This window comes from Molossus molossus, unplaced genomic scaffold, assembly GCF_014108415.1.
Source record: "Molossus molossus isolate mMolMol1 unplaced genomic scaffold, mMolMol1.p scaffold_m16_p_6, whole genome shotgun sequence".
Taxonomy (NCBI): domain Eukaryota; kingdom Metazoa; phylum Chordata; class Mammalia; order Chiroptera; family Molossidae; genus Molossus; species Molossus molossus.
This window is the reverse complement of record NW_023425399.1, coordinates 22,439,165-22,466,880: the sequence shown is the minus strand read 5'-3', so window position 1 is coordinate 22,466,880 and position 27,716 is coordinate 22,439,165. Positions and strand designations below refer to the sequence as shown.

At 47.1% G+C, this 27,716-nt stretch overlaps 1 protein-coding gene across 6 annotated transcripts; it reads left to right on the top strand.

Annotated features, from left to right (window-relative positions):
- Positions 1-4,124: 4,124 nt before the first annotated feature.
- Positions 4,125-27,716, top strand: DNMT3B (DNA methyltransferase 3 beta). Of its 6 annotated transcripts, none has more exons than XM_036245007.1 (22): positions 4,125-4,154; positions 4,338-4,500; positions 5,444-5,505; positions 7,719-7,826; positions 8,752-8,880; positions 9,529-9,738; positions 10,860-11,018; positions 12,784-12,891; positions 13,771-13,915; positions 15,528-15,656; positions 15,795-15,839; positions 17,238-17,317; positions 17,608-17,720; positions 18,182-18,365; positions 18,955-19,039; positions 20,015-20,160; positions 20,389-20,479; positions 20,745-20,893; positions 21,749-21,834; positions 24,440-24,509; positions 25,282-25,400; positions 27,475-27,616. In XM_036245007.1, exons 1-22 carry the CDS (start codon positions 4,125-4,127, stop codon positions 27,614-27,616), a joined length of 2,553 nt encoding a protein of 850 aa, XP_036100900.1. The 6 variants fall into 6 exon arrangements, with proteins under 6 accessions (XP_036100900.1, XP_036100899.1, XP_036100901.1 ...); XM_036245006.1 differs by lacking the exon at positions 4,125-4,154 and adding an exon at positions 14,446-14,505 and having other exon boundaries at positions 4,344-4,500; XM_036245008.1 differs by lacking the exons at positions 4,125-4,154; positions 10,860-11,018 and having other exon boundaries at positions 4,344-4,500.

Sequence of the window (27,716 nt, the reverse complement as noted above, 5' to 3'; positions counted from 1 at the left end):
ACCTAGGAACTGTTACTACAACAGCGGAGTGACAGCTACTCTGAGAAAATCCCATAGGAAGGTGTCACCCCTTTCAGGGAGGTAACCCAGCCAATTTACCCTCTAGCCCTGGAATGATCACACTGGATGAACAGTTGGCTTGTGTTGGGGGGACGCATTATCTGGGAAATGACAATCTTGAATCACTAGAAGCCAAACAGATACAGGGGGTAAGGTGAGGGAGATTTGTATCTACCTTACCATCCCTGATACTAATTTCTTTTCGTTGCCAAGAGCATGTATAGATAGATTTGTGTGTTCTTATTTAAATTCCTTGGACTCGAGCACTTTAAATCACATTGATCAAGTATATCTTATGTTATCTAACCTATCTGTAAAATAGGGACAGTAGTATTTCCAACATTTAAGGATTAAGTGAGTTAATACACATAAAGCACAGAAGAGTGGTTGGCATCTAGTTAACGCTGAAAAAAAAAAAAAGACTATTGAATGAGAGATTTTGTATATACTTCAGGAGGGCCAAATTGTTACTCTGTGAAGCAGAGCCCTGTGGGAGAAGCTTCAGCTTTTGAGATGTGGTTTCTGAAATCTGAGTAATAGGGAGGCAAAGTGGTAGGAAGGTGGGAACACTTGAAGACTGAAGGAACAACCCTGGCCAGTTTGGCTCAGCAGTTGAGCATTGGCCAGAGTCTCGGGTTCGGTTCCCGCTAGGGGCATGTAACACACACACACACACACACACACACACACACACACACACAAAAGACTGAAGGAACAGTAGCAGTACATATCTGGAAGGTGGCTTTATTTGTCTTTGTGTAGAATAGATAGAGGGAGAGAATTAAGCTGGGTATCTTTCTTGTTTCTTTAAATTTTTATTTATTGATTTTAGAGAGAGAGAGAGAGATCAATTTGTTATTCCAACTATTTATGTATTCATTGGTTGATTCTTGTATGTGTCCTGAACAGGGATAGCACCCATAACCTTGCTGTATAGGGACGATGCTCTAACCAACTGGAGCTACCTGGCAAGGGCTTAGCTGGGCCTCTTCCAATCATGGCTGCAGGTTCTGGATGCTGGGAATGTTGTAGTAGAAAGGCAGCCAGTGTAGTTAATGTCATCACAAACCCAGAGTGATGAAAACTAGAAAAAGAATATTTTATGGAATCACATTGAATTATGCAACTGGAAAAAGTATTTTTACCTGCCCAGTTCTCCCCAGGGCACCCAGGTAGCTGGTGACACTTATAGCTGCTGGTTTTCTTCCCTGAATCTTCCTCCAGGGCCCATAATTCTGATTCTAGGGCAAATTTTCCCTGAATGTTGAGATCTGGCTTTGGGAAGGTGCTCTGCTCCCATGTCCCTCAGGCCCATGTCCCTCAGGCAGGCTGGCAGCACAAGTTGGCAGTGCTGAGGCCTTGGGAGAAGGTCTGAGGTAGTTAATCATTGCTAGTTCTGGGCAGCAGGCTCACCTGGTTCTGTCTAGGTGATTGACCCAGTTAGGGGCTGTCTGAAGTAACTCTGGGTCCCCCAGATGAGAGTGAAGTCCTGCACTTTCATTCAGCATGTGGTCTGCTACCAGCTCCTGATTAGAAACTCTGTCTACCCCTTCCTCCACAGAGCTCCCCATGGACCCTCCTGGAGCCTTAACATCTCATGACCCAGCCTCCCACCTTGTGGCAGGCCACCCAGGTTACTTAGTTCACTGGTTTGGCCTGGGGCGAAATACAGGAAATTAATTACTACTTCTAACCACACTCCAGCAGTTTTCCTGGGATTCTGGCTGCCTGGTCTCACCAGAACTGGCCATAGGACAGCTGGCCTGTTCTTGCAGGTCAGGGCTTGGGAGTGAAAGGTGCTGAGAAGCAGCTGATTAGGCTGGGTCCCTCAATCCTTTCCCTGGCGCTGGGGAGATTCTTTAACATGTTGAGAGGAATGAACTGTGAACCTAGAACCCATGGGGTAAATCACACACTGTGCTCTCTATCAGTATACGTTCATAACCAGAACAGTACTTTAACTTGCATATTTTTTTTTATCCTCACCTGAGGACATTTTTTCCATTTTTTGTTCAGATAGAGTGGGAGGGAGAGAGTGGAAGAGGGAGAGAAACATTGACGTGAAAGGGACACATTGAGTGGCTGCCACCCACACGACCCAACCAGGGCCAGGGACAAACTGCAACTGAGGTATGTGCCCTTAGTGGGAACCGAACCCGGGTCTCTCGACCACAGGCGGACGCTCTAACCGCTGAGCCAAACTGGCCAGGGCTTAACTTGCATATTAATCATCCATGGATCTTGTGAAAATGTCTATCTTGATTTAGTTGGTCTAGGATGGTGCCTGAGATTTAGTTCTAACCATCTCCCAGCTGGTTCTGAAGGGTACTGGTCCTTGGGCCACGTGGACAAGAGCAGAAGTCTAGTTGCCCTACACCCATGCCTGGGGAATGGGCAGTTGCAGAGGATGGGATTGGGAACCCCTCCCTCCAGTGACATTCGGAATTCGCCTGGGGGCGCTGTAGGCCCCTCAGCCTGAGTTCCACACCGCCCCCTGGTGGGCACAACGCCAGCGTCACCACTGCAGCCCTGTAGTCTCCGTAATGCTTCTAGAAGGTACACTGGGATGCTAGTGTGAGTCACTCGGCACTTCTTGTCATCTGGCTTCCTGTGTAATCTGTCACTAGGTGGTAAGTCCCCGGGGCCAGGGCTCAGGGACCAGGAGAGCTCAGTGCCCATAGGCAGCCATTTGCTGGAGAAGCTTTCCCAGGCCGGGTTCCAGGTCATAAATGTGCGGCGCCAAATAGCTCTGGAGTTGCTTTGAGGAAACAGAATAGGAGTCTGGTTCTGGCTAGGTACCTAGGTGGTTGTAGCATCATCCATATATGCCAAGGATTTGGGTTTGATCCTTGGTCAGGGCACATATAAGAACCAACCAATGCCTTGGCCCGTTTGGTTCAGTGGTTAGAGCGTCAGTCCACGGTCCAGAGTGACCCAGGTTCAGTTCCCGCTAAGGGCATGTACCTTGGTTGCGGTTTGTCCCAGGCCCCAATTGGGGTTGTGCGGGAGGCAGCCACTTGATGTGTCCCTTTCACGTCGATGTTTTTCTCTCTCTCTCCCTCCCACTCTATCTGAACAAAAATGGAAAAATGTCCTCAGGTGAGGATAAAAAAAAAACAAAAAACTGATGAATGCATAAATAAGTGGAACGACAAAATGATCCTCTTTCCCTTCCTCTCTCTCTAAAAAAATTACTAAAATTACAACATATTAAACAATTTAAACAACAAAAGAGGGAGAAAAAAAATAGCAGTATAAGGGCCTCACCCTGTACCTCGGCTCTAATTTTGCATTGGTTTCACTTAGATTTTTGACTTGGCAAAAGTCTGTGTGTCAGTTTTCCTTATAAAATGGTCCACAAAGACAAGAGGAAGCATAAATAAGAAAGGTGCAGGTTCTTGCTGCCAACAAATGTTCAGGCTGTGGGCCAGGTCAAAGGTCACATAGTCCTTGAACCCATTTGTGAAGACCTAGCCTGAGCTGCTGTTAACTGATGTGTAGTTACCAGGAGGGCAGCAGTGGGGAGACAACGTTCCAGAGTGTGGTAAGGCTGGAGCAGATGGGGGGCAAGCCTCTTGTTAACTGCCCCAGTCCTTTGCCTGTGCCTCCTCTTATCCCTTCCCTTCTTGGGAACTTGGGACTCTGAGCCCCAGCTGGTGAGGGAGCGAGGAGAGAGCGACAGGCCAGCAGACCAATGGGTCCCCGAGGTTGGGGTGGGGCGGGGCTTGTGCTGCCATGGAGAAGAGAGAAGCTGTTCTGTGGGGGAGGAGGGGGCGGTGGGAAGAGGACCTGGAGATTGAGGGGAAGGGAGAGAGCAAACAAAGGGGTCAGGAGGGAAAATAATGCACTGGCTTCCTGAGGCCCTGCAGAAGCTGGGCAGGGAGAAGGGGCCAGGGGCAGAGGGGAGCAAGGCTGGCGACAGGCAGGACAGGACAGGCAGGTCCTAAATGGCATTGTTTGAAGTGGCCAGCTAAGTGCACAGAGCAGCCTGAGCCTCAGACCAAGGCCCAGCCTCTTCCTCTGTCCTGGGTGCTGGCGACTGAGCCTTAGGGCAGCCTGGCCACATGGAACCAAGTCCTGAGCCTCTGAGTGTGGTGAGGAGGGCAGGCTATGGGGGGCAGCCTGGGCGGGTCATTGGGCAGGAGTATCACCCTGAGAATATGTCCTAGGGCTTCTCTTGGCCTGAGGATATAGAGCCATAGATGGGAAGTTGGGGGTTATGCTGCCCCTCAAGGCCTTGCTTCACGGCTACTCTATGCATTCTGATCCTTTCTCAGGAAACAATGAAGGGAGACACCAGACAACTCAACAGAGAAGAGGACCCCAGCGGGAGGGAAGACTCCATCATCACCAATGGGGACTGCAGCAACCAGTCTTCAGACTCCAAGGACGCACCCTCGCCCCCGATCTTGGAGGCTATCAGCACCCCGGAGATCAGAGGTGGCTGGGACTGTGGGGAGGTGGGGTGGGCAGACAATGCGGTCCTAAGCTGGGACATGAGCTTCCCTTCGAGTAGGCTGCAGGCACGTTGTAGGGAGTAGGTCTCATCTCTGACAACTGCCACACCTTCCAGGGAAGGGAAGAGGAGGATGTAGGCAGAATCAAGCCCATTTCTCATCCCTGCCGTAGACCTTGACCTCTTTCCTCTCCTCTCTCCTCACCTGAGACTGAGGGGGTGACCCCAGGATGATGATCCCTGTGTTTTTCCCGTCACAGTGGGGGTGGTTGCAGCATAGGCTGAGGACATGGGTGGTGTGGCCCTTCTGCAGTGGAACCCTGCCCCTTGGATCCGGGACTGATGGTATGGGAAGAAAAACACTCAGGATGCAGGGGCTGAGGCCTGCCTCATTTCCGCCCTTCCCTTGCCTCCCAGGTCAGACCTCACTGAGGTCGTCTATCCCACCATGTTGTCTCATTCTATGATTAAGAAATGTGCTGTCCAATGGAACTTTCTGCAAGAGTGAAAGGGTTCTGTTTTTGTATTGTTCACTACAATAGCCACTAGTCACATATGAGCACTTGAAATGTGGCTGATGTGGGAGGCACTGGATTGTTTATTTAAATGTAGTTAGTAGCCACTGAATTGGGCAACACAGTTCTGGAAGGAATTTGATACCTTCTTTCACAAGAATCTTTAGTATTGTTTGGGTCTCATAATGTGCCTGGCCCTGTACATTGTTGCCTTATGAATACATTGAGGCCATTACCAGTCCTGAGTGGCTAGGCGTTAACTCCTGAGGATGCCAGTGGCTTAAGCGAGCTCCCAGGCCATAGCCTAGAGAGCAGACCACAGAGGGCGGTCCATCAGAGGAACACAGAGCTACCGAAAGCCTGGCACTGCCCCTTCCGCAAAACACAGACTCTGGTTCTCTTTCCTCCACAGGCCGCAGATCAAGCTCACGACTATCCAAGAGGGAGGTCTCCAGCCTGCTAAGTTATACTCAGGTACCAGTTAGTTCTGCTCTGCTTTTTCAGCATTCAAGGGAAGTCCCTTTAGCTTTCATTAAATGGGGTATACAAGGCCCACTTAAATTGGTGCCCAATAAATACTTGTTGAATGACGAATCTGAGTACTGCTAGGCACATAGCACTTTAAACAACTTTACACTTAGAATAGCATTTGCTGCCAAATTAAAAATATCACAGCCCTGGCCGGTTTGGCTCAGCAGTTAGAGCATCGCCCACTAACCAGAGAATCTCGGATTCGATTCCTGCTAAGGGCACATACCTCGGTTATAGTTTCCCCCCGGCCCCGGTTGGGGTTGTTTGGGTGGCAGCCACTCGATGTGTCTCTCTCACATCGATGTTTCTCTCTCTCTTCCTCCCTCTCCCTCCTGCTCTATCTGAAGATAGATGCAAAAAAAGTCCTCGGGTAAGGATAAAAAAAAATCATAAACATTTATTTTACTAACTTATGAATTTTTTATTAGCTGCTTTCTGCATAATTTGAAATTACTTTTGTCTCAATATGGATGATCAATTAATTATATTGATGACTTCCTAATGTAACAAATTGTCTTTTTATTTCTGGAATGAGTCCAACTTCATCTCGGTCACATTGTTTTGAATTTGATTGACTTTTTAGCATCTACTCATGAATAAAGGGGATGTATGATTTTATTTCTTATATATCTGTGTCTGGTTTTGATGCACATTGGAGAGAACTTTCCTGGCTCGTTTTAGGGTAGTTTTTAGCAATCACTGTGATATCTTTTAACACTTGCTGACATATCAAGGTTTCTACTTGGTCAGCTTATTCCAAGTTATGGTTTTGTCCCTTACATTATTTAGGCCCTCTGTCTTGTTAATCATCCTAGAGTTTTGTCAATTTGGTTAACTTTTCTCAAAGAAGCAGTGTCAGGCATAAGGGGCAAAGTCATGGATAAAAGTCATGAACAAATGGAAGCTCCCCCTTTTCTACAGTGTCATTTCTGATGGGCACCCAAATCATGGGGGCAGTGCTGGATGAGAGGCTCAGGACAGCTGTTGTGGCGGATAGTTACCAGTAACAGCAGTGAAATCTCCTGCCTGGGCATTTCCTCTCTGCTTGCCTTGGGTGAAGTGTCCACAACCCTGTTGTGTTATAAGGGAAGTACTGTTGTTCCAATCTTATTTTATGAAACCTCACCCAAGGACGTTTTTACTGATTTGAGAGAGAGAAACATCAATGTATGAGAAAAACATTGATCTTGGTTGTCTCCCTGTACGAGCCCTGAAAGCTAGGTATGTGCACCGACTGGGAATTGAACCAGTAACCTTTCGCTGCTTGGATCAACACTCCAACCAACTGAGCCACATTAGCTAAAGCTGTTGTTCCAGTTTTAAAGAGGGAATGCTTTTACGCAAGGCCACACGTTTGGCAAGTGAAAAGACCCCGGCCAGGTCAGACCTCGGGCCGTGCACCACTGATCGATCTTCTTTCTGTGCTCAGTTGTTTTTTAATCCTCATCTGAGGATATTTTTATTCCATTTATCTTCAGATGAGTGGGAGGGAGGGAGGGAGAGAACAGGAGAGAGAGAGAAAGAGAGAGAGAGAAACAGAGAAACATTAATGTGAGAGACAAACATCAATTGGTTGCCTCCCACATGATCACGATCAGGGCCAGGGACCGAACCACAGCTGAGGTATGTGCCCTTTACTGAAATCGAACCCATGACTCTGGTCCGTGGGCTGACGTTCCAACCATTGAGCCAAACCAGTCAGGGCTCTGTGCTCAGTTTTTGTTGCATTTTGCTGTGCAGCTTTGGACATGCACTAGGAGGTTCTTTATCACTTGACACAGAAGTGGTGTCTTTTCTTCCTGTTCATTGTATCAAGAAGCTACAATTTCTCCCAGACCCTGAAAACTGACCTGCTAGGCATAGCCAAAGCAGTATAAGATGTAGACAGAGAAATCTTCACAATGCATGTTGCCATCAAACCACTTCTTTCGTTTTCTGATTCCACTGGGATTTTATCTTTCAATCATGTCTTGAATTCATGATCCTGTGGTGTGTGCCTTTGTAAAATAATTTTGGAACAAAATGAGGTAGTTGAAAATATGTTTAGGTCTCTTAGACCAATATTAAGCTGGTTTTCAATACGATCGGCTGTTTAAACTATTTTGGTTATATGACCTGTTATGATATTCTGAAGCTCACAGTGTTTCTTTATAAAGGACCTGACGGGTGACGGAGATGGCGAAGGGGACGACGGAGATGGCCCTGACACTCCAGCCATGCCAAAGCTCTTCCGCGAAACCAGGACTCGATCTGAAAGCCCAGCTGTAAGTCCCCACACCTGCGCCAAGGCACCACCTCCAACGTCTCATAGGCCCATATAAACAAACATGTTTGGATCTCCTGGGGGTACTTTGAAGAGAGGTGAACAGATGTTTCGAAAATTAGAAAAATGACAGCAAGACTCATGATCTGTCCTTGTGAAGGCTCTTTTTCACATGGTAGTTTCTAAACACTTAAAGCACTCTTGGAAGTGCCCAAGGGTGATAGAGTTGGCAGGTGGTTGGCTCAGTGTCAGTTACCTATGCGAGTCACTTCTGTGGATGGATTATACGACAGAGGTCTGGAAAGGGGGAGACATGTATTACTGTAGGTAACCGAGTGCATTAGAGAGCCAGCTAACACTTTGCAACCATTGCAGGCGCAGTTTATAATCACACTCTACTCAAGGATATGTGTATCATCCCCTTTTTTACAGATGAGAGAAGATTCTGGTAATTTACCAAAGGTTCATCATTAACTCTTGTGTAGGATTCAAACACAGGTCTGAAACTCCCAAGTTCATGCCACTTTAAGAAGCCTAAGGGCTTCTCATCCGTCTTGAGGCTCCACTACCTTCCTAAAGAATGCAATAATTATTCTAATGGTTTGGGGGGGAATATTTGGTTTAGAGTAAACTTGGATTTTATTTTTCAATTCAGTTTGCAGGTACCAGTTTCAGCTGTGACAGGCAGTGGGGCCTGCTGTGGATTGTCCGTCAGCCCTGCTGGCTACCCTGACCCCTTCTCACAGGAACTGGGAGTTTCTCTGGGCGGAAGTTACCAGTCTAGAGTCACCTCCCCACCCTCACTTACCCACCTCATGCACTTCTGTTGACCTGAGGCTACCTCTCAAGCCCAGTCTTCTCAGCACCTGCTCAAGGCCACCTGCCTGCAGTCACCAAAGGCCACTTGCTTATCCTCTTACTTCTAGGTCCGAACTCGAAATAATACCAGTGCCTCCGGCCGTGAGAGGCACAGGCTCTCCTCCCTACGTTCCACCCGAGGCCGGCAGGGCCGCAATCACGTGGAGGAGTCCCCCGTGGAGTTCTCAACTACCAGGGTTGGTTTCCGGATGCTCAGACCCTTGTCCCAGACTCTAATTGCAAAGTCTCACTGCACCACCAACAGTAGCCGGTGTATAACCCTAACCCGTTTCTGTTCCTCACATTCCTCTCCTTTTCAGGGTCTTGCCTTTCCTTTCTCTCCTGGGTGCTGGGTACGCTTCTCTTAAGCCTGATGACTTCTGACCTGACCCTGGATGGAACTGTGGTGGGAATGCAAGAATGACCTGTTGCCTGGGTTCTTGTTCTTCCTCGGAAATGAGCTCAACCACTGACTTCCAGAACTGTCTTTTCTCCCTGGTTTCTTCATTGGCTGTCTTGAGGCAGTCCAGATGTAATAGCAACCTTCCACTCCTGGTGCGAGGTTGGACACAGTAAGCACTTACGAAGTCAGTGGTCCTCTCTGAGCTTGGCTCTGCGTTTCTCAGCATCACTAATCATTATTGTGCCTTTGTCCTCAACTGTCTGTTTGGGTGGAAGTGGCTTTGCTTTCCCCCACCACTTAACGGATACTTGGTGCTGGCAAACCAATCTTACTGATCTCTGCACTCATTTCTGCTTGGCGGGGAAACAGTTGGGGGTGCCACTGGTCTCTGATCATCCATCTGGTTTGCTGTGGCCCAAACTATGTGTCCTTCTGTCCACAGTCCCTGAGGCGCCGGGCAGCATCATCGGCAGGCACGCCGTGGTCATCCCCTGACAGCCCCTACCTCACCATCGACCTCACCGATGACGGTGTGGTGCCCCAGAGCAGCAGTACCCCCTACACCCGCCTGGCTCAGGACAGCCACCAGGAGAACTTGGACTCCCCACAGGTGTATGCAGAGGGCAGAGATGCAGATGGCACGGAGTATCAGGTACTGCTAGGAAGGGATGCATTCAGGAGAAAAGCAGACTATTACCCACAGGGGACTATGGGGACTATTACTACAATTTTTGTCACTTTTGGCATAATATTTGAATTCATCCTTCAAGTATATTTCCCACGTATAACATGATCCTTTACTCCACTTATCTACATATCTCAAGCACCCGATTCCTGATTTTCTGAACATTACATATTTATACTTTATACATAATACATGATTCTGTTAATCATAGTATACATACAATTGTTTATCGGCTTTTCACTTATTAGCAACTAGAGTCTTCTCACTTTCACATCTATAATCCATTGTTTTCTATAATCTGTCTAGTGTTCATAATCAAGCTGAACTTGTTTTCACTCCAACATTGCTGCCTACCTAGTACATGTGTATGTACATCTGTTAGGTAGAATGCTTTGTTATATGTACTTCAGAGTAGATCATGTATACTTTAACAACTGGCTTATTTCTCTGGGTACCTCCCATTTTATGGCAAGCTATGTGAAAATGGCCAAAATTATTACTCTAATTTTTGAATTTCAATGGCTTTATGACAGCCCCTCTGATGGCCTGTGGTGGGAATTTTCAACTGATTGTCATTATTATACTCTGATCTTATTTTCTGTGAGTTTTCAGTTGATAACTTTCATTTAGGTTAAATGTTTTAGTTGATTTTTCCAGAGAGAGACAGGCAGGAAGGGAGAAAGAAACAGCAAGCTGACCTGGATTCGAACCAGGACCTCTCAGTCCATGGGACAACGCTCAATCCACTGAGCCACGTGGGCTAGGCCAACTTTTTTTTTTTTTGAGAGAAACATTGGTTTGATCCACTTGTTTATGTATTCATTGGTTGTTTCTTGTATGTGCCCTAACCAGATATTGAACCCGCAACAACTCTTTAACCTGGCAGGAGCCCACTGCTCCTTATTTTAAAGCCATTCTAATTCATAGTTTTTCAACCATGAAATGTTGGAGGTGCGTAGACAATGTACTGAGGTCTGCCATGCACTTGAAGGAAGCCCTGAGTGCCATCGGGGTCAGTGGGCTAGGAGTTCTCCTTGGTCCCGGCTGTCTTGTCTCACTAGCATTCCTTCATGTGATTTTTCTTCCAGGATGGGAAGGAGTTTGGAATAGGAGACCTTGTGTGGGGAAAGATCAAGGGATTTTCCTGGTGGCCTGCCATGGTGGTGTCTTGGAAGGTCACCTCTAAGCGCCAGGCCATGTCTGGCATGCGGTGGGTCCAGTGGTTTGGTGATGGCAAGTTCTCTGAGGTGAGTCCAGGGTGAGACAGGCTCTCCTGAGCCTGCAGCCCTACAGCATTTTCTGTCCTTTACTTTTGCTGTTGCCTTGTTCCTGTGCCTTGCTTTTTCCAGATGTTGAGGCTATGTTTGACTCTGTATCTAGGAGGAATAACAAATCTTCCCTTTTTAATTGGCTTAAACAGACACACACAGGGTCTTGGGTGACCCAAACAAAGCTCAGTCTACTCTTAAAGGAGACAGAACTGGAAAGTGCTCAGAACCCTTGCCCGCTTGGTCTCCATTGGTTTTCTTTTCTCTGGGGCAGAAACAAGAAGGGTTGGTGTCTCCCTCTGAACCTAATTAAGCCCTGGAGAGGTAGCAGAGAGATACCTCTGACTAGCCCTAGAAATGGGTCTAGAGTTGCCTGGTGACAGTAATAAAACGTGTGCAGTTGGTTATTTCAGGGCTTCTTGATCATTGATGTTAGCCTCTTGAAGTTCATCTGTCTTGAGCATCTGCCCGTAGGAGTGGGTTAGACAAGTGAATTAGGATCTTTTGATTCTTATATTTAGTTTGAAGGCATATTCTGAAATCTCCAGATTTTTAATGGAATGGTATAGACAATAGTTTTGTGATGGTCTTGTTTGAAAAGTTCATCTAACCGTCACTGCCCAGAGATTAGGTGAGTACACAGAAGCAAGTTGGGCCAGGATGGAGGCAGATGTGGGAACGAAGGACCACCTAATACATTTTGTGAGATTTAACCTCAAGTAGAGGTTCTGATTTTACTGTGAATTGTGCTTCCGTTGGGCCATTTGCCATAAACACATTGAAGTTCCCAAAAGGCAAATAAATCTCCCTGAATGCTGATGCCCTCCTTGGCCAGCAGAGGGAGCAGAAGGACAGATAGTAGGCCTCTGTTCTTCCTGAAGTATCTGAATACAGGGATAAAGGCAATGATTCCTATGAAATGAAAAAACATGGATTGTTTATTGTTTTGGGTTAGGGAGACTTAAAATGTGCATTGCAAGACTAGGTCTGATGCTAATAAGATGAGGTGTGTAGAATTTCCTGACCACAGGGATACCTGCCCTTGTGGGACCTCATGCTGGAGATGCAAAATGGATGTGAGGGAGCACATCCCCTGGAGAATGAAGCATCATGTGTGTCTCTCAGTCTGAACAGTACTCCACCCAGTTTCATCCCTTTCCACTGACAGCCTGAGTGGTCCCTTCATGGCTTGGGGCTTGGAGCTTGAGACTATGGATCTTTGGCCCCAATGGAAGGTAGATTTCAACAAACACAACAGGGAAAAAGTGCTTACTCTGTGCCAAGCACTGTTCTCTAAACACATACCAAGTTCAATGAACAAATTAATAAAAGGCTAAGTAGTAATCACAGCTATTTGTCCCAATCACAAAGGAAAGAAAGAACGTGTGAAAAACCCAATGTTGGACCATCCACAGAAAATTTCAAGAGTGAGCCTCAAGGGGCATACACCAGGCACCGTGTGGCTCATTTGCTCTTAAAATGTATACAAATACAGGGTGTATCTAATTGTATCTACTCTGAGCAGTGTTCTTTCTCACACTGGGAGTGTCACCCACCATGCCTTTGCCTATGGGGCACAACAGAAGTATGTGTACACACACACACACACACACATTTTTATTTATTTTCTATTTTCTGCTTTTTTTCTTTGAATCTGACTTGACCCCCTGGAGTAACCCTGTGAGAGACAGGGCACCCCAGATGCAGGCTGTAGGTGGATGTTGATGATGTCTTTCTCTTTTAGGTCTCTGCAGATAAGCTGGTGGCCTTGGGGCTATTCAGCCAGCATTTTAATCTGGCGACCTTCAATAAGCTGGTCTCTTATAGGAAGGCCATGTACCACGCTCTGGAGGTAACACGGTGGTGGGTGGTGAGGGCCTGGCAAGAGGCATACAGAAAGCCAGCTCAGGGCATAGTGTAACCAGGGATGGCTTGGAAAGGACAGGGCCACCAGACAGGAGGTGGATGCAGACATGTTGGCCGAATGGACCAGACTGGGAAGGAAAAAAGGAATTTGAGACTTCCCCATGATTCTGAGTACTACTTCAGCTTCTACCTGGTGGCTGTCTCATTATTTCCAACTGAATGAGGAAAAGGGAGCACTGGAAAAGTTGGGGACAATGTTCACAATAGTGAATATCTTTTTCCAGAGCCATCAAAACCCCCTTTAAGTGGTGTTGTTTGAGGCCAACACTGGGCAGTAGCTGAGACCAGCTGCCTTTCTTCCCTTGTCTGTGGGATCCATCATCAGGCTCCGTCTTTACCTTGACTCAAAACTGAAAAGATCAGTGACCTTTGTCCAGCATTTATGAGCCAACCTCTGTGCTTAGCCAGGAATCCTCATGGTGCTTCTGGAATAGGACTTAGCACTGGACACCTCCCCACCTTTATTTATTAGGAAAGTAAAACAGATCTGGAGTTTTCTTAGGGTTGATGATACTTCTCCTATATTTACAAGTAGCAGAGCTAATTCTGATCCTCTGCCCTTTGAGAGGGAAGAGGCCATGTTTGAGGCCTGCAGGGAAAGACTTCACTCTTCCCCCATGGCCTCCTGCCTTTCTCCATGCACAGGCCCCTCCTCCCTGTCACATTCCATATGCAGGACAGCTGCCAGGCTAAGAAAGGTCCCAGTATGAAGGGGAATGCAGGCCCCATCTGGGGGAATCCCTGGGTGTGGCCTGGCAAGCACCCACCCCTGCTGTTCATCACAGACTCGCCTTTATCTCACCAGAAAGCCAGGGTACGGGCTGCCAAGACCTTCCCTAGCAGCCCCGGAGACTCGTTGGAGGACCAGCTGAAGCCCATGTTGGAGTGGGCCAATGGGGGCTTCAAGCCCACTGGGATCGAGGGCCTCAAACCCAACAACAAGCAACCAGGTGGGAATGGGTCCCTGTGGTGGCACTGACTGTCATTGCTGGTGGGAGCACCCTAGGGAGATGCAGCCACCCCTGCTGCCCTCACCCCACCCCAACTTTCCAGCAACCAGTCATTCTTGAAGACCTGCTCTTTCACCCTGTGAACCCCTAGGCCTCAGGGAAAACAGAACAGCCCTTTCCTGCCTCCCTGGTCTGAGATTGATTCAGTTCTGAAAACTTGAGCCAACAGGAGAACAAGATGGAATCTTCACGAATACCTTTACTTTTAAAAGGAAAAATTAAGTTCTGCTCCTGGGAGAAAACGTAGAAAGTATTTTTAAAAGACAAACACCAAAAACCTGAAAACCATAAGCCAACTCCAAAAGAGGCATCACCTATCCCAACATTTTGACCGAGAGCATAATTCCTCCATTATCAGAAATGTGTAGTCTCACACTGTCACTTTCTGGAAACCCAGGATTTGTGTTAAAATTTGTACATTTTTAACATAGTGTTTTCTGTTTTGTTTTGTCTTCCCCACCCATTAAAAGTGGTTAATAAGTCGAAGGTGCGTCGTGCAGGCAGTGGGAAATTAGAATCAAGGAAATACGGTATTCCCTTCCCATCTTTTGACTATGCACTATCTTCTCTGCACCTTCTTACAATTTCTTTACCTCTGCAATGGTCACTGGAAAAGAAATCTCAGCCTGAACTCTCCTCCACCCTTCCCTCTCCACCTTCACGAGCCCGCCGTCCAGGTTAACCTTGTTGGGTGTGCACATCCTTCCAGCTTTCTCTGTACACTGGTCAGATTCCTGCTTTCCCTTTATTTCTCAGTATTAATCATGAGCACTGTCAAATGTTACTAAGGAGTCCTAATGATTTTTAATGGCTGCATAATTTTCTTTCCTAGGGGCAGAGTCAAACTTAACCATGTCCCTTATAGATTACACTGTATGTATATACATATACATATGTATTGGACCTAAAATATAAAATATAAGTGGAATTTAAAGGAATGTAAAGAATTGCCATGATAGAATTTTAGAATATTCTAATAGCCACACTGGGAAGAATAAAAGAAACAAAGGTGCAGTTAATATTAATTATGTTTAATTTAATCTAATATTTCCAACATTCAAGCATTTCTAACATCACGATTTGGCCGTGAAATTTGTTAGAAATACCTGATCTATATTTTCACAAATGTCTAAGTTCCAAATTTTCACTTGAGTAATCAATCAATAGTTTCAAAAATTTACATTAAAATGTAATGTAAAATGCAGTTTCTCAGTCACACAAGTTACATTTTAATTGCTCAATAGCTTCATGTGACTATCGGGCACTGTGTTGAGCATCATAAATAAATGGTTTAGGGTTTCAGCTGTGGATTAGCCTTTAAGGTTCTATGTGCTGGGTCTAAACACCTAAAGCTGTTTAAAACCCTATAAATATGTTACATATGTGAAGGGTTTTGAATTATGTTCCATAGTGAGACCATGTGATACCCAGTGTGGACCCCCGTCAGGGTCCAAATGCACCTGGCACCCAGGCCCAGCATGGTCTTGTCGTAGGCCCACGCTGTCCCTGCACCTCCTACCAGCCCCGACTGCCATCTCCTTCCCTTTCGCAGAGAACAAGACTCGAAGACGCACAGCCGATGACTCGGCCACCTCTGCTGACTACTGCCCCCCACCCAAGCGCCTCAAGACAAACTGCTTTAACAATGGCAAAGACCGAGGAGAAGAGGACCAGAGTCGAGGTGAATTTTGGGGAATAGGAGGCTGGGGGACTGTTAACACCCATTACCAGGAGGGGCAGGTTGTGCTCAGCAACCGGGTGGCTTAATTGATCAGTAAGAGGTTCCCGGATCCCATCTCACACCTTCTTTTCTCAACAGAGCAAATGGCTTTGGACGTTTCCAACAACAAGAGTAGTCTGGAAGGTAATGCTCTGCCTCACCGTCCTCACTTCCCATCCTTGGTAGTGCTCCAGGCCTTCAATGCGGGTCCACCCTGCCGGGGTTTAACCCACCACAGCTCTGTGCCTTGGCCTCGGGTTCGGGTGTAGACATCCTAGTTGTTGCATTTTATAGAATGAGTTGCCTGATTTTTATGAAGACTGATTCTGCCCCTAATCTAAGTGAGCAGGAGGGGAGGGCACTAGAGCCCTTTGGCGGGAGAACCCGAGACCTAGGGCACTGTGAGTCTTCCCAAACAACTGAATTGGCTTTGAGGTGAGTGGCTCACACGCTTCATTGCTGTCATTCTTTCAAGCTAATTGGAGTGGAAACTATGCCCAGAACGTTATCTAATGGGATTCAGAATGTGTGAGGATGGGTTGACTTTTTTCTTTGCTTCCTCTCCTGATGTCCTACAGTCACCAAATATTTGTTGAAGTATTTATTGAGTGGTTACCCTGAGCTGGGTAGGAAAACAACCCAGCTCCTGACCCAGAGAACCACAGGGAAAACTTGTTTTGGAGCAGCCCCTGGCATTCCTGGGAGCCTTGACCCATAAACCTTCCATCTCCAAGGCTCCTTTGCTTAGCTGTCTGCTTCCTGGCTGGGATGCTTGGTCTTCAAATTTTATTTTAACTAACTTTATTTTATTAACTTTTTAGAGAGAGGGGAAGGGAAAGAGATAGAAACATTGATTAGCTGCCTTCAGCATGCCCCTCACTGGGGATTTAGCCCACAACCCAGGCATGTGCCCACAAGTGGGGATTGAACTGGGATCACTCAGTCCATGGGAAGACGCTCAATCCACTGAGCCTCACTAGCAGGGCTGGTCTTCACATTTTAAAGGCCTCACCCAGCTCATGTAGCTCAGGGGTTGAGTGTTGACCCATGCACCAAGAGGTTGCCTTTAGATTCCTGGTCAGGGCACATGCCCAGGTGTGGACCTGATCCCCAGTGGGGGGCATGTAGGAGGTGGCAATCAGTGTTGTCTCTCATTGATATTTCCTGCTCTCCCTCTCTCTCTGAAATCAATAAAGAAAAAAGACTTGGGTTCTGAAATTGCTGTGTGCAGAATATGGTCACTGGTTATTACTTACATAATTTGACAGTAAGTTGGGTTACCACAAATTGTCCAGTCCTGGTCTTTAAAGCGTCTCAAAGATTTTTGTACCAGGCCTTCCGACTGCTTTGTGCTGGAGGGCACCTTGCTCAGTGTTATGACCCATGTCTGGAGATAACGCTCAGCTCAGAAGCATTGTTGATGGGAATAAAGCATGAAGAGTCCTTGGTATATTAAGCATGGAGTTAAGACTTAGACCCAAGGCTTTAGCAACTGGTATTGGGTCCTGAACTGTCGCAAGCTGTGTCATGTCTTTTTTACAGACAGCTGTTTATCCTGTGGTAGGAAGAATCCTGTGTCCTTCCATCCTCTCTTTGAGGGTGGGCTCTGTCAGACATGCCGGGTAAGTCCTGCCCCCTTCCCTCCTCCACACCTTCCCTGTAGTTCCCTAGAGGAAAGCACCTGCATGTAGCCACTAGGGAAAGTTCTAGTGAAGCCTTCCCTGGCCCCCATCACTCCCCCCTCCCCTTTGAGGGTGCTGCCACAGCAGAGGCCATATGCAGTGGCACAAACACCCAGCCCCTTGTTCCCGGAAAAGGCACCAAGCCACTAGGAACCTGTCCTGCGAGCAAGCAGGTCCCAGTCGTCCCTGGTCTATGATTTCACGAGTGTTTCTTTCTCTCTGGCCACCAGGACCGGTTCCTCGAGCTGTTCTACATGTACGATGATGATGGCTACCAGTCCTACTGCACCGTGTGCTGCGAGGGGCGTGAGCTGCTCCTGTGCAGCAACACAAGCTGCTGCCGGTGAGCATCAGCCAGATGCATGGATGAGTCCCAGCTGGTTCCTGAGGCTCCCAAGTCCTACCAGCGATTCCTAGAGCCCCCAAAATCTCAGGCACAGGGACTGGGAGTCAAATGGACCTGGGCACAGGGCCCAGAGTTACTACTCTGCAGGGGTCATGGTTCTCATCTGTTTAAGACAGAAATGTCAGGGTGGGTAGTGGGTGTGGAAGGCTCCCTGGAGATTAGCAACTTCTGGGGGTAGAGACCTTTCTGTGCAGAGCCTGTGGCACAAGTGTGCACAGATATGCAAGGAAGAAGTTAGTGGAGCACACATGACCCTGTAGGGCCTTCCACCCCATGGGGAGGAACAACTGGAGCCCTGAGAAGGTTCTAGACATAGTACATGGCCATCTACTTGGGGAAGCTAAGTATGCAGGAGAAAGGCCTGATGTCGAAGGCCTCCCTTTCTGCTCTGGGCACAGGTGCTTTTGTGTGGAGTGCCTGGAGGTGCTGGTGGGCTCGGGCACAGCCGCAGATGCCAAGCTGCAGGAGCCCTGGAGCTGCTACATGTGCCTCCCGCAGCGCTGTCACGGGGTCCTGCAGCGCCGGAAGGACTGGAACGTGCGCCTGCAGTCCTTCTTCACCAGCGACACGGGTCTTGAATACGTAAGCCTGTAGCTCCCTTCACCCCGCCCCAGAGAGTCCGGTCCGGTATGCTCTGGAAGTCTGTTGGCAAGATTTCATAGAAAGATCCATTATACTAAGGCCTGACTGAGCACCTTCTACTTGAGAGACCGGGCTGATTGACATGTCCTGTGCACAGTCCTCAGGCTTCTCCAGTGGTTTCCCTCCCCTCCTTCATGGCCTGTCATTGGTTTTCAAGGGCCTGCTGAAGAAATGGTTTAGACCTAACCAGGTCTTCTGAGTTAGAAAGGAAGAGGGAAGAGAAGCCTGTGACTAAATCTTAAATTGTAGTGGGCATGGATTTTCCTGGACTTTATTCCTCAGATCTGTGAGGCAGCCCTAGGTCATTCCTGTTAGGGTGACATGTCCTTTTATGCATGTGTGTCTGTCTCAGAGTCTCTGTGTTCCATGTCTTAAGGGTAGAATTGAGTGGTCACTGCCAAAGCTCCTGAGGGGATCCTAGCTAAGAAGTGGCCGAACGCAGACAGGGCTTGAGCCTCAGAGGAAGGAAGGTCAGAGGTTGAGCCTTTCCCCTGCACCTTGACCTCCATGACCTTCTTTAACCTGGCAGGAAGCCCCCAAGTTATTCCCTGCGATTCCTGCAGCCAGAAGGCGGCCCATTCGAGTCTTGTCCCTGTTTGATGGAATTGCCACAGGTGAGTTTGGAGTTCACCTTGGGATGCTCACCTGGTCCAGGTGTCTGTCCTCAGTGCCAAGCAAGACCCTTGGGATTATCTGTGTCTCACCTGTTTTGAGAAAACCAATGGCTTCTTTCCTTAAACCTCCACCATTAGTTCACCCACTTGGCCCCTCTTGGTCCTTTTTAGTCATATATTCATATTTCAGCTGTTGCATTTTATTTTTTATTATATGTAGATATCTTGGAAAGTTATTTATTCCATAAGGATGGACATATTGGAGATTAACAGACAACTCCTCCTACTGATATCTCCCTTTTCCCCTCCCATTGCCCCGGTTTCCACCCGTGTAGAATAGCATAGCACATGCATGTCACCCTGGGAGTTTTCCCTGATTTAACTCATTTAATCCTCAAAATTGCCCTTTAATATATTCTTGTGAATATCTCCATTTACCCGTGCAGGAAGCAGTGGGAATGAGGTGTATGCATTTAGCATCATTTGTACTTGTGTGTGTCCATCGGTGTCCGCCTGCCTAAAGCACTGGCCACTTTTAAGGACTCTCAGGTCATGGCCAGCTCCTGGTTTTCCCCACCCTGTTGGGTCCTAAAGACCTGTTTATGATGGCACAGGTAACCTACAGGAGAAAATGGAGCCTTGGCATTGTCCCCAGACTTTGAGGTTATTTTCTAAACTTGGTTTTGGTGAAGATCCCTGTCCTTATGTCTGTGCTTAACTATGTTGGGGTGGTGGGTGCTGGGCATTGACTGTAGTTCTGTTAGTTTCAATCAGTCCTTCCAGGGGGCCTTACCAGTTGATACATATTTTCTTCACAACTCCACACTCTGCAGAGCCTGGTGCTGCCGCTGTGCAGGTTGTGTGCCATCAGCCAGGGGTTCACTTGAGGCCTCCATGCCCTCGTTGGGTCTAGTTTCAGTTCTGGATATCACTGGAGGCAGGGTGACCCTGAGTGCATTTTGTCTCCCCACACAGGGTACTTGGTCCTCAAAGAACTGGGCATCAAAGTAGAGAAGTATGTTGCCTCTGAAGTATGTGAAGAGTCCATCGCTGTTGGAACTGTTAAGCATGAAGGCAATATCAAATATGTGAATGACGTCAGGAACATCACAAAGAAAAATGTGAGGGCAGTCTGCACCCCTGTTTCCTGGGGCCTCTGGAACACCCTCTCCTCCTCCAGACCCTGAGCCCCACACATCCTCACAGCCATGCCCCGGGTTGTGGGAAAAGAGAATCTGTGGTCACATCAGGCAAGCTTTCCTGACAGGTTACTCGGAGCCCAGGCTGTAGTCCCTCTGTCCTATCCTCACTCCTGGCCTTCTCTGAGCCTGACTGTTTTTCTCTCACAGATTGAAGAATGGGGACCCTTTGATTTGGTGATTGGTGGAAGCCCGTGCAATGATCTCTCAAATGTGAACCCCGCCAGGAAAGGACTGTACGGTAAGCATCCCTTCATTGTGGTGGACTCAGGAGCCTCTCTGTCACCTGAGTGTTGGTCCAGCGGTGGCCTGAGAAGGAGCTCTTTGCTTCCTGCTAGTCTTACCTGTTGGCTTTGTCCAGCCCCATCGTGAGTCTTTAGTCCCCCGAGATACTTAATTACTGCACTGCTCGATGAAGCACCCTTAGTCAGGTGATCACTGGGAACCCATTGGCTACAATGTGAAGGGGTGGGTTTGACCACAGCCATCCATCTTTGTGTACCCAGAGGGCACAGGCCGACTATTCTTCGAGTTCTACCACCTGCTGAATTACTCACGACCCAAGGAGGGTGACGACCGGCCCTTCTTCTGGATGTTTGAGAATGTGGTAGCCATGAAGGTTGGCGACAAAAGGGACATCTCTCGCTTCCTGGAGGTGAGGGCATTCTGTCTAGGTGCCTGATGGTCAAGACTACATGAGTGGGGAGGCCTTGCTGGGGGTGGCGTTTCCATGTTGGAAATGATTTCTGGGTTTTTGACCGAAGGCCTGGCTACAGTTAAGAGTAATGGATTCAAGTTGGTGATTCTCTTTTATTCAGTCTTTTTCGGTACAAATATTTTTGAAAAAATGATTTGATCTCTAATTTTATTTTAAACCCGTTGAAGTCAGAGATTATGAAACCATCACTTACTTTTGGAGGCCTCATGAAATTTGACTAAGTTTTTTACTCTAGAGTTTTTTCTCACCCTTTTTCTGAGAACTGCTTCCTTAGGGTCCCCAGGCAAGTTCATTATCCACTTCTTAATATGCATCAAGCATTCTAGTAAGTACTTTTTATGTTTCCTAGAGCTTTACAGCTTAAGTTCTGTTTGAACAGTTATAACAGGCTACTCAGTGCTCTCATGCTGAGTGAACCGACAGAGGGGTGGCACGGGCACATGTTGCCAACACTGCATTCCCGCAACCAGGAACTTGACTTGCCAGATTTTGGTTTTGAGCTGCTTTTGCCACCTGTACATTCCGTAATGATTTTGTGTGCCCCAGGCCATACCTTCTCAGAACCTGCAGATCTGATCTGGGCTCTTTCCCCACCATTAACATGGGGCCACTGGCTATGTCCCCTAGCCAGACTCTTGCTGGGAATTGGTCTGTCCCTTAGCTGTCAGGAATCCTGTATCCTCCATTGCCAGGGAGCAGCCCTGCCTGCCCAGAACAAGTCCCCCACTCTGGGTGCTACCTGGATTCTGCTGTGGTCTCCTAGCAGCTAGCTGTTCTTCTCTCTCCCTACAGTGTAATCCAGTGATGATTGATGCCATCAAAGTGTCTGCTGCTCACAGGGCCCGATACTTTTGGGGTAACCTGCCTGGGATGAACAGGTAACAAGGGGCTCTGAGTGGGACAGGTAACAGCCAAGTGAAATGCAGCTAATAATGTGAGCTCTGATTGCTTTACTCTTGTAAGACAGAGCCATGCTTGAGTATTCTACAAGGAGTTGGCTTTGCTGAGAAAAGGCCCCACCCTGGGCTTCAGCCCAACCCTTAGTTTATGGATTGACATCTGTTAAGATGAACAACTACCTGGGAATCTCAGGCCAAGATTCCTCAGTCTGCTCCAACTTGTTTCCTCCTCTGCTCAGGGGCCTGGTTCTTACAGTGCTCTGTGCTGGAGCAGATGGATGTCTTCTGCCAGCCAGGGATGGTGATGCTTTATATTCCACCTCTTCTCCCAGTTGCCTGTCCCATTGGGAAACGGCAGGAGATTGTTAGACATGCCTTTCTCCCCGAGGTGAAGTGACCCCTGGAGCGGGCCTGTGGTGAGCAAACAGGTGGCAGAGTTGAGATGACAATTGGTAGCTCTGTCTGCCTATCTGCCTTGGATTTTCTTAACCAAGAGCTTTTCCCACCTTTTTACTAGTTTTGTCATATTACTAAGGATTAATTATCTTCTATATTTTGTTATAGGGCCATTGTGGTATTCTAATTAAGATACAAAATGTGATGGTAATTTGACATCCCAGACTTGCAAATGAATTAAGCTTAAAAACATTCTCCTTAAGAAGAAAGTGTTGGGAGCATAAATAAATCTGGCATTTAGCAAAATGTGGACGGAGGCGAGAAAATACCGGAGTAGCTGGGAGGATTTCTTTTTGGGTATCTTGAATTTTTATTTGGCTAGTCACTCAGTCAAATGGTGCAGTGCCATGTTTGGAGTAAAGTGGACTAACTCACTCAGTGTTTGAGCTCTCATTCTGTGGCGGTCCCTGTTGTACGCGGTGCCAGTTTGGCGGTAAACACATCAGATGTAAGGCTTCTCCTGGAGTTTGTGGGAGTGGGAGATGGGTTGAGAAGACAGTAAAGGATTCCAGGGTCATGGCTGGAGGGGGAGGTGCTTTGGAAGAGTTGATGGGGAAGCTTCTCATTCTAGGAAGGACCTGAATGTAGGAATGGAGCCACAGTTATTTGAGAACAGTCTAGGCAAAGGGAAGAGGGTGAGGGGTTCAGCTGGGAGTTGGCATTCACAGACCGGTTCAGAGAACAGTGTTCCATATTCGGGGAGCGGCTTTGATAGGAAGACAGAGAGCTCAGGCGTATGGGCTGAATTATGTGGGCCTATGGATCATGGTACCACTTAGATTTACTTTGGGATTTACGGGAAATTTTAAGCTGATGAGTTGTGTCCTAGATTCATAGTAGTTTCTAGCAGAGTAGATGACAGTGGGATACGGGCAGAAATGAAGAGAAATGTGTGAATGTCTTCAGAGGAAGAGGGCTGACTGATGATTGCGTGGTGCCCCAGAAGGTGCCATCCAGAAATAAAATGCACCCCAGGGAATTGCAGGTCCCTGGAGTTCTGTGGAATTTAGCAGGAGGAATTAGATTCTAGATCATGAGTGTTGGACTTAAAGGACTTGCTGCCTTGGATGAGCTGTGATATAAGATGAAAATAAGACTCAGCAAAGATGCCATGGAGTTTTCTGTCTGAGCTGTGATAAGAACCAAGTTGTAGCACTACATCCTGCTCTGCAGGGTTCTAGAACGACTCACATAAACCAGGGATCAGAGACCCAAATCCAGCCGGGAGGTGGAAAACGTTGGTTTGTTTAGATCTAAATCGTAGGCAAGGCTGTGCTGTGTCCTTTCCCCCAAGTCCTTTGGGTTTACATGAAAAGCTGGGAATGGGGATCATGGCATTGGAAATATGGCAGGTGAGGTCAAGGAAGAATGGATCTTGGGGATTGTTTTGTGTGATTCAGTGACCCCTCTGTGGGCACCGTTTCCATTCTTATGTCTGGTTTGTAACCTTGGGGCTCCTTACACAGGAGATGACAAGGTGTTGATCAACTGTGTATTCAGAGCTCATGATGGTTTCTACCCTGGAACTGCTCAACCACGTTGGGGTCTAAAGCTCTATTCCCCTTCTGGGCACCTGTTTGTCTTTCTCTGCATTTGCTGGTTTGTTTGATGATGAAAGTTACAAGGCTAATTAGTCTTTTATGAGCCACCTCCTGTTGTTCCTAGCTGCACCCACTTGTCCCTAGACCCCCCTGTCATTGCATCCATAGCATTAAGCCACCAAATTCTGGCTTTGATATGCTCTTTGTAGCAGGCAGACTCACAAAGATCTAATTCAAGCTCCTGAGACATGAGGTCTGGTGTAACTTACTTAAGGTCATCACTCAGTTAGCTGTGGGGCTGGGATCAGAGGGATCTCCTGCCTCTTCCAGTGTGCTCCCCCCATTCTGCTCTACTCAATGGGAGCCTGGCTTTGACTAATGTTAAAATTTGAGACAGGCAAGCATTTATTCCTAGACCTTGGGCTTGTCCCTTCAAGGTGCTGGTCTGTCCCAGGCATCAGCACACAGCTCTGTGCTTATGCCAGGAGCACATTTTGCAGTCTTAGGCCCTCAGTCCCACCTTGTGAGTTGCCTAGCTGAGGCCCATTGACAGGTGGTAGAAAGTAATGGGTTTTGGCTGTTCCCAGGCCCGTGATAGCATCAAAGAATGATAAACTCGAGCTGCAGGACTGCTTGGAGTTCAATAGGACAGCAAAGGTAAGATGTGCTCACAGTCTGCGGGAAACGCACTTGGTGACACTTGGTGACCTCCAAGCGGGGACTTGACCTTGGTCTAGTTTGTTCCTGCCCCTCCTCCCATGTGACTCCCTGGTGCTGGGCCTCTTACCCCACATAATTGTTCTGTCCTGCCTGTCAGGTACAGAGTAGGAGAGGTTCTTGATAAACAAATAGTAACCATATGAGAAAAGCAACTAGCTTTTCAGATTGTGATGCACACGCCATAGAGACACAGATAATTTCAGCTTGTCCTCCCAAGAAATGAGTAATTAATACTTTTGCCAAAAGAAAAGAGTATCTGCTAAAAAATCATAGATAATTATATGAAGATATTCATAAACTTAATTCTTAATGTTTACATCAACCTAAGCTCCGTCAAAACCCTGGTTTCGTTGATCATTCTCTATAATCTTGGGTGGATTTTTACATTTTGCTTAATCTTGCTTGATCAGTAGCTCTGGTGTTCTCTTGGCACCTTTGTGATCTCATTCATGGTCACATATTTATCTTGTTCTCTGAGGCTGGTCCTTCCTCCTTCCTGTGCATTAACTTATTGGCGTTTGTGGGAAGCACAAAATGTTCTTCTCCTTCCAGCTTTCCTTATCTTATTCGCTCTGTGAGCCCAGCCCTGCCACCTTCTCCTGCCCCCACCACTGCCCCCACCCCCATCTTCCCTAGGTGCTTCTGAGCCTTGACTAATCCCAGAACCTTTCATTCCGTGCTCAATCCATGATGTCATTTTGTTCTCCAGTTAAAGAAAGTACAGACAATAACCACCAAGTCGAACTCGATCAGACAGGGGAAAAACCAACTTTTCCCTGTTGTCATGAATGGCAAAGAAGATGTTTTGTGGTGCACTGAGCTAGAAAGGTGAGCAAGGCTGCATGTGGAGAGGGAAATGATGCAGACAGAGAAAGGGGAAGAAATGTGGTTTAAGGCCAGCAGCACAAACGAGTTTGCCTGCCTTCGCTCTACACGGACCCACTGACCTGCTGTGTTAGTGGGACTGGGAGCAATACCTTTTCAGAGTTGGTGCTTACTGCCTGCCAGAAATGGTGGAAGGGTGGTGGTGATGAGGAATCTGAAGCATGAGGTCATTAGACAGCACCATCTGTCTGTGGGCTGTGCTGTCCTGGCTTCTGCCAGCCCCAACATGCTGGGACACTAGGATGTAAGCAAAACCAGCTAAAGAAAACCCCACGGACATGCCATTGCTCTTTCTCAGAAGATTCCTTCTGCCAAGTTGCTCTTCTATAGCTGATTCCTACTTAACCACAGCCTGCCTTTCTCCATTTGTTTGGCTAAGTTGGTAGCTTATCTATTTTGAGTCAAAGAACCAGGTCTTAAATTTTAGTTCTCCTATTCTGATTTCAATTTATTTTTCTCATTCCTTTTGTTTTACTTCTTTGTTTTGTTCTTGTTAGAATATTTTTGTTAAAAAATGTAAGAAGGGCTATGAATATTCCTCTCTACAATTTTGGCTATGTCTTGAAGGATTTGATACAGAGAATTTTCATTCCTGATATTTTAGTTTTACAGTCAGTCAGTTTTATTCTTTACTAAACATTAGTTTTCTTAGTATAAAAGTACTGTTAGCAGAAATAAACTGGTGGGCAACCTTGCCTATTTGTGCTGTGAGTTATTCTGTATAGTTGACCTTGAACAACACAGGTTTGAACTGCGTGGGTCCACTTATATGCGAATTTTTTAAATAAGTATATTGGAATTTTTTTGGAGATTTGCTACAATTTGAAAAAAAAAAACAGGTGAATCACGCAGTCTAGAAATATTGAAAAAAATTAAGAGAGTTAGGTATGCTATAAATGAATAAAATACATGTAGATTCTTGTGTTATTTTATCACTTACTACTATAAATAAATACAAGTCAACTATTCATGTTATTACTAAGGTGGTTATATAACCTACCAGCAGTTATATTTGGAGGGACTCAAAGTTATACTTGGATTTTCAACTGCACGGAGGTGCCCCCACCCCCGTGTTGTTCATGGGTCAACTGTATTTTGAGACCCAAGCCTAACATGTTGGGCCAGTCCTGTGATACAAGGGTTGGTGCAGATGATTATCATTATGTAGACAGATTAAAGACAGAGGCCTGAGGCATTGTAATTTTGCATGTTTCTTTTACTACCCATTCAGCATTGGTCCATTAGTGTGAGTTTTACTGTTAAAAAGGTAAACCTGTGTAAGAATAAGGTTCAATATATCTGTAACCTCTTATGAGGCCTGGTAAAACCCCACAATGGAGGCTCTTGGTGTATTTGGTTGTTATCTGCCATTAGTCCAGCCTGGCTCTTGATCCAGCAACTGGGTTTGAAGAGGAAAGGAGAACTTGGGGGTTCTTCACTGTACTCGTGCAAATTGCCTGCGCATCTAATAATTGACAACAAGGTTTGTTTTCACAAGTGTCCTTGTTCCTTATTAAGGAAATTGCCTAACTTCTCCCTTCTTGGGTTTGAAGACAGATATACTTCTGTCTTCTAGCTGGCTGTCTTGGAATTCATTCATTTGAGAAAGGTCCACTGAGCACCAATTATGTGCCAAGGGCATGGTGGTAATGCTGGGATGCATATAACAGGCGCCCTCGCGGAGGAGTCATGCCCTTCTGGCTAATGTGTGTTCTGAAGAACCGTGTACCTGACTTCGGGGGCAAAAGAGGGTTTGTGTGCAAATGATAACAAATGGGTAAAAGTGTTATAGGTGAATTTGAGTAAAGAGTACATAAGTATTTTTTTCTATAACTTTTAAATTAATTTTCAATAAAAACTTTTAGAAAAGGAAAAAGGAGGGCCCATACGGTGGGCCTGGGCAGAGGGCAGAGAGAGCGGTGCCGCGTTGGCCATGGTGAGGGTCTCCCAGAGGCCCTAGGCACGCTCGGAGGTGGCCCTTCTGACTCCCTGTGTTTTTACTCTGGTGCCCCCCCAGGATCTTCGGCTTTCCTGTTCACTACACGGATGTGTCCAACATGGGCCGTGGTGCCCGCCAGAAGCTGCTCGGGAGGTCCTGGAGTGTGCCTGTCATCCGACACCTCTTCGCCCCCCTGAAGGACTACTTTGCCTGTGAATAGTACCCCAGGCTCTCTGGGGCAAGGGGGTGTGGGGCAGAGCTGGGACTCAGGAGGTGCATCCCAGGCTCTGTTCTTCCGCAGCTCAGCTGTGTAGAGTCAT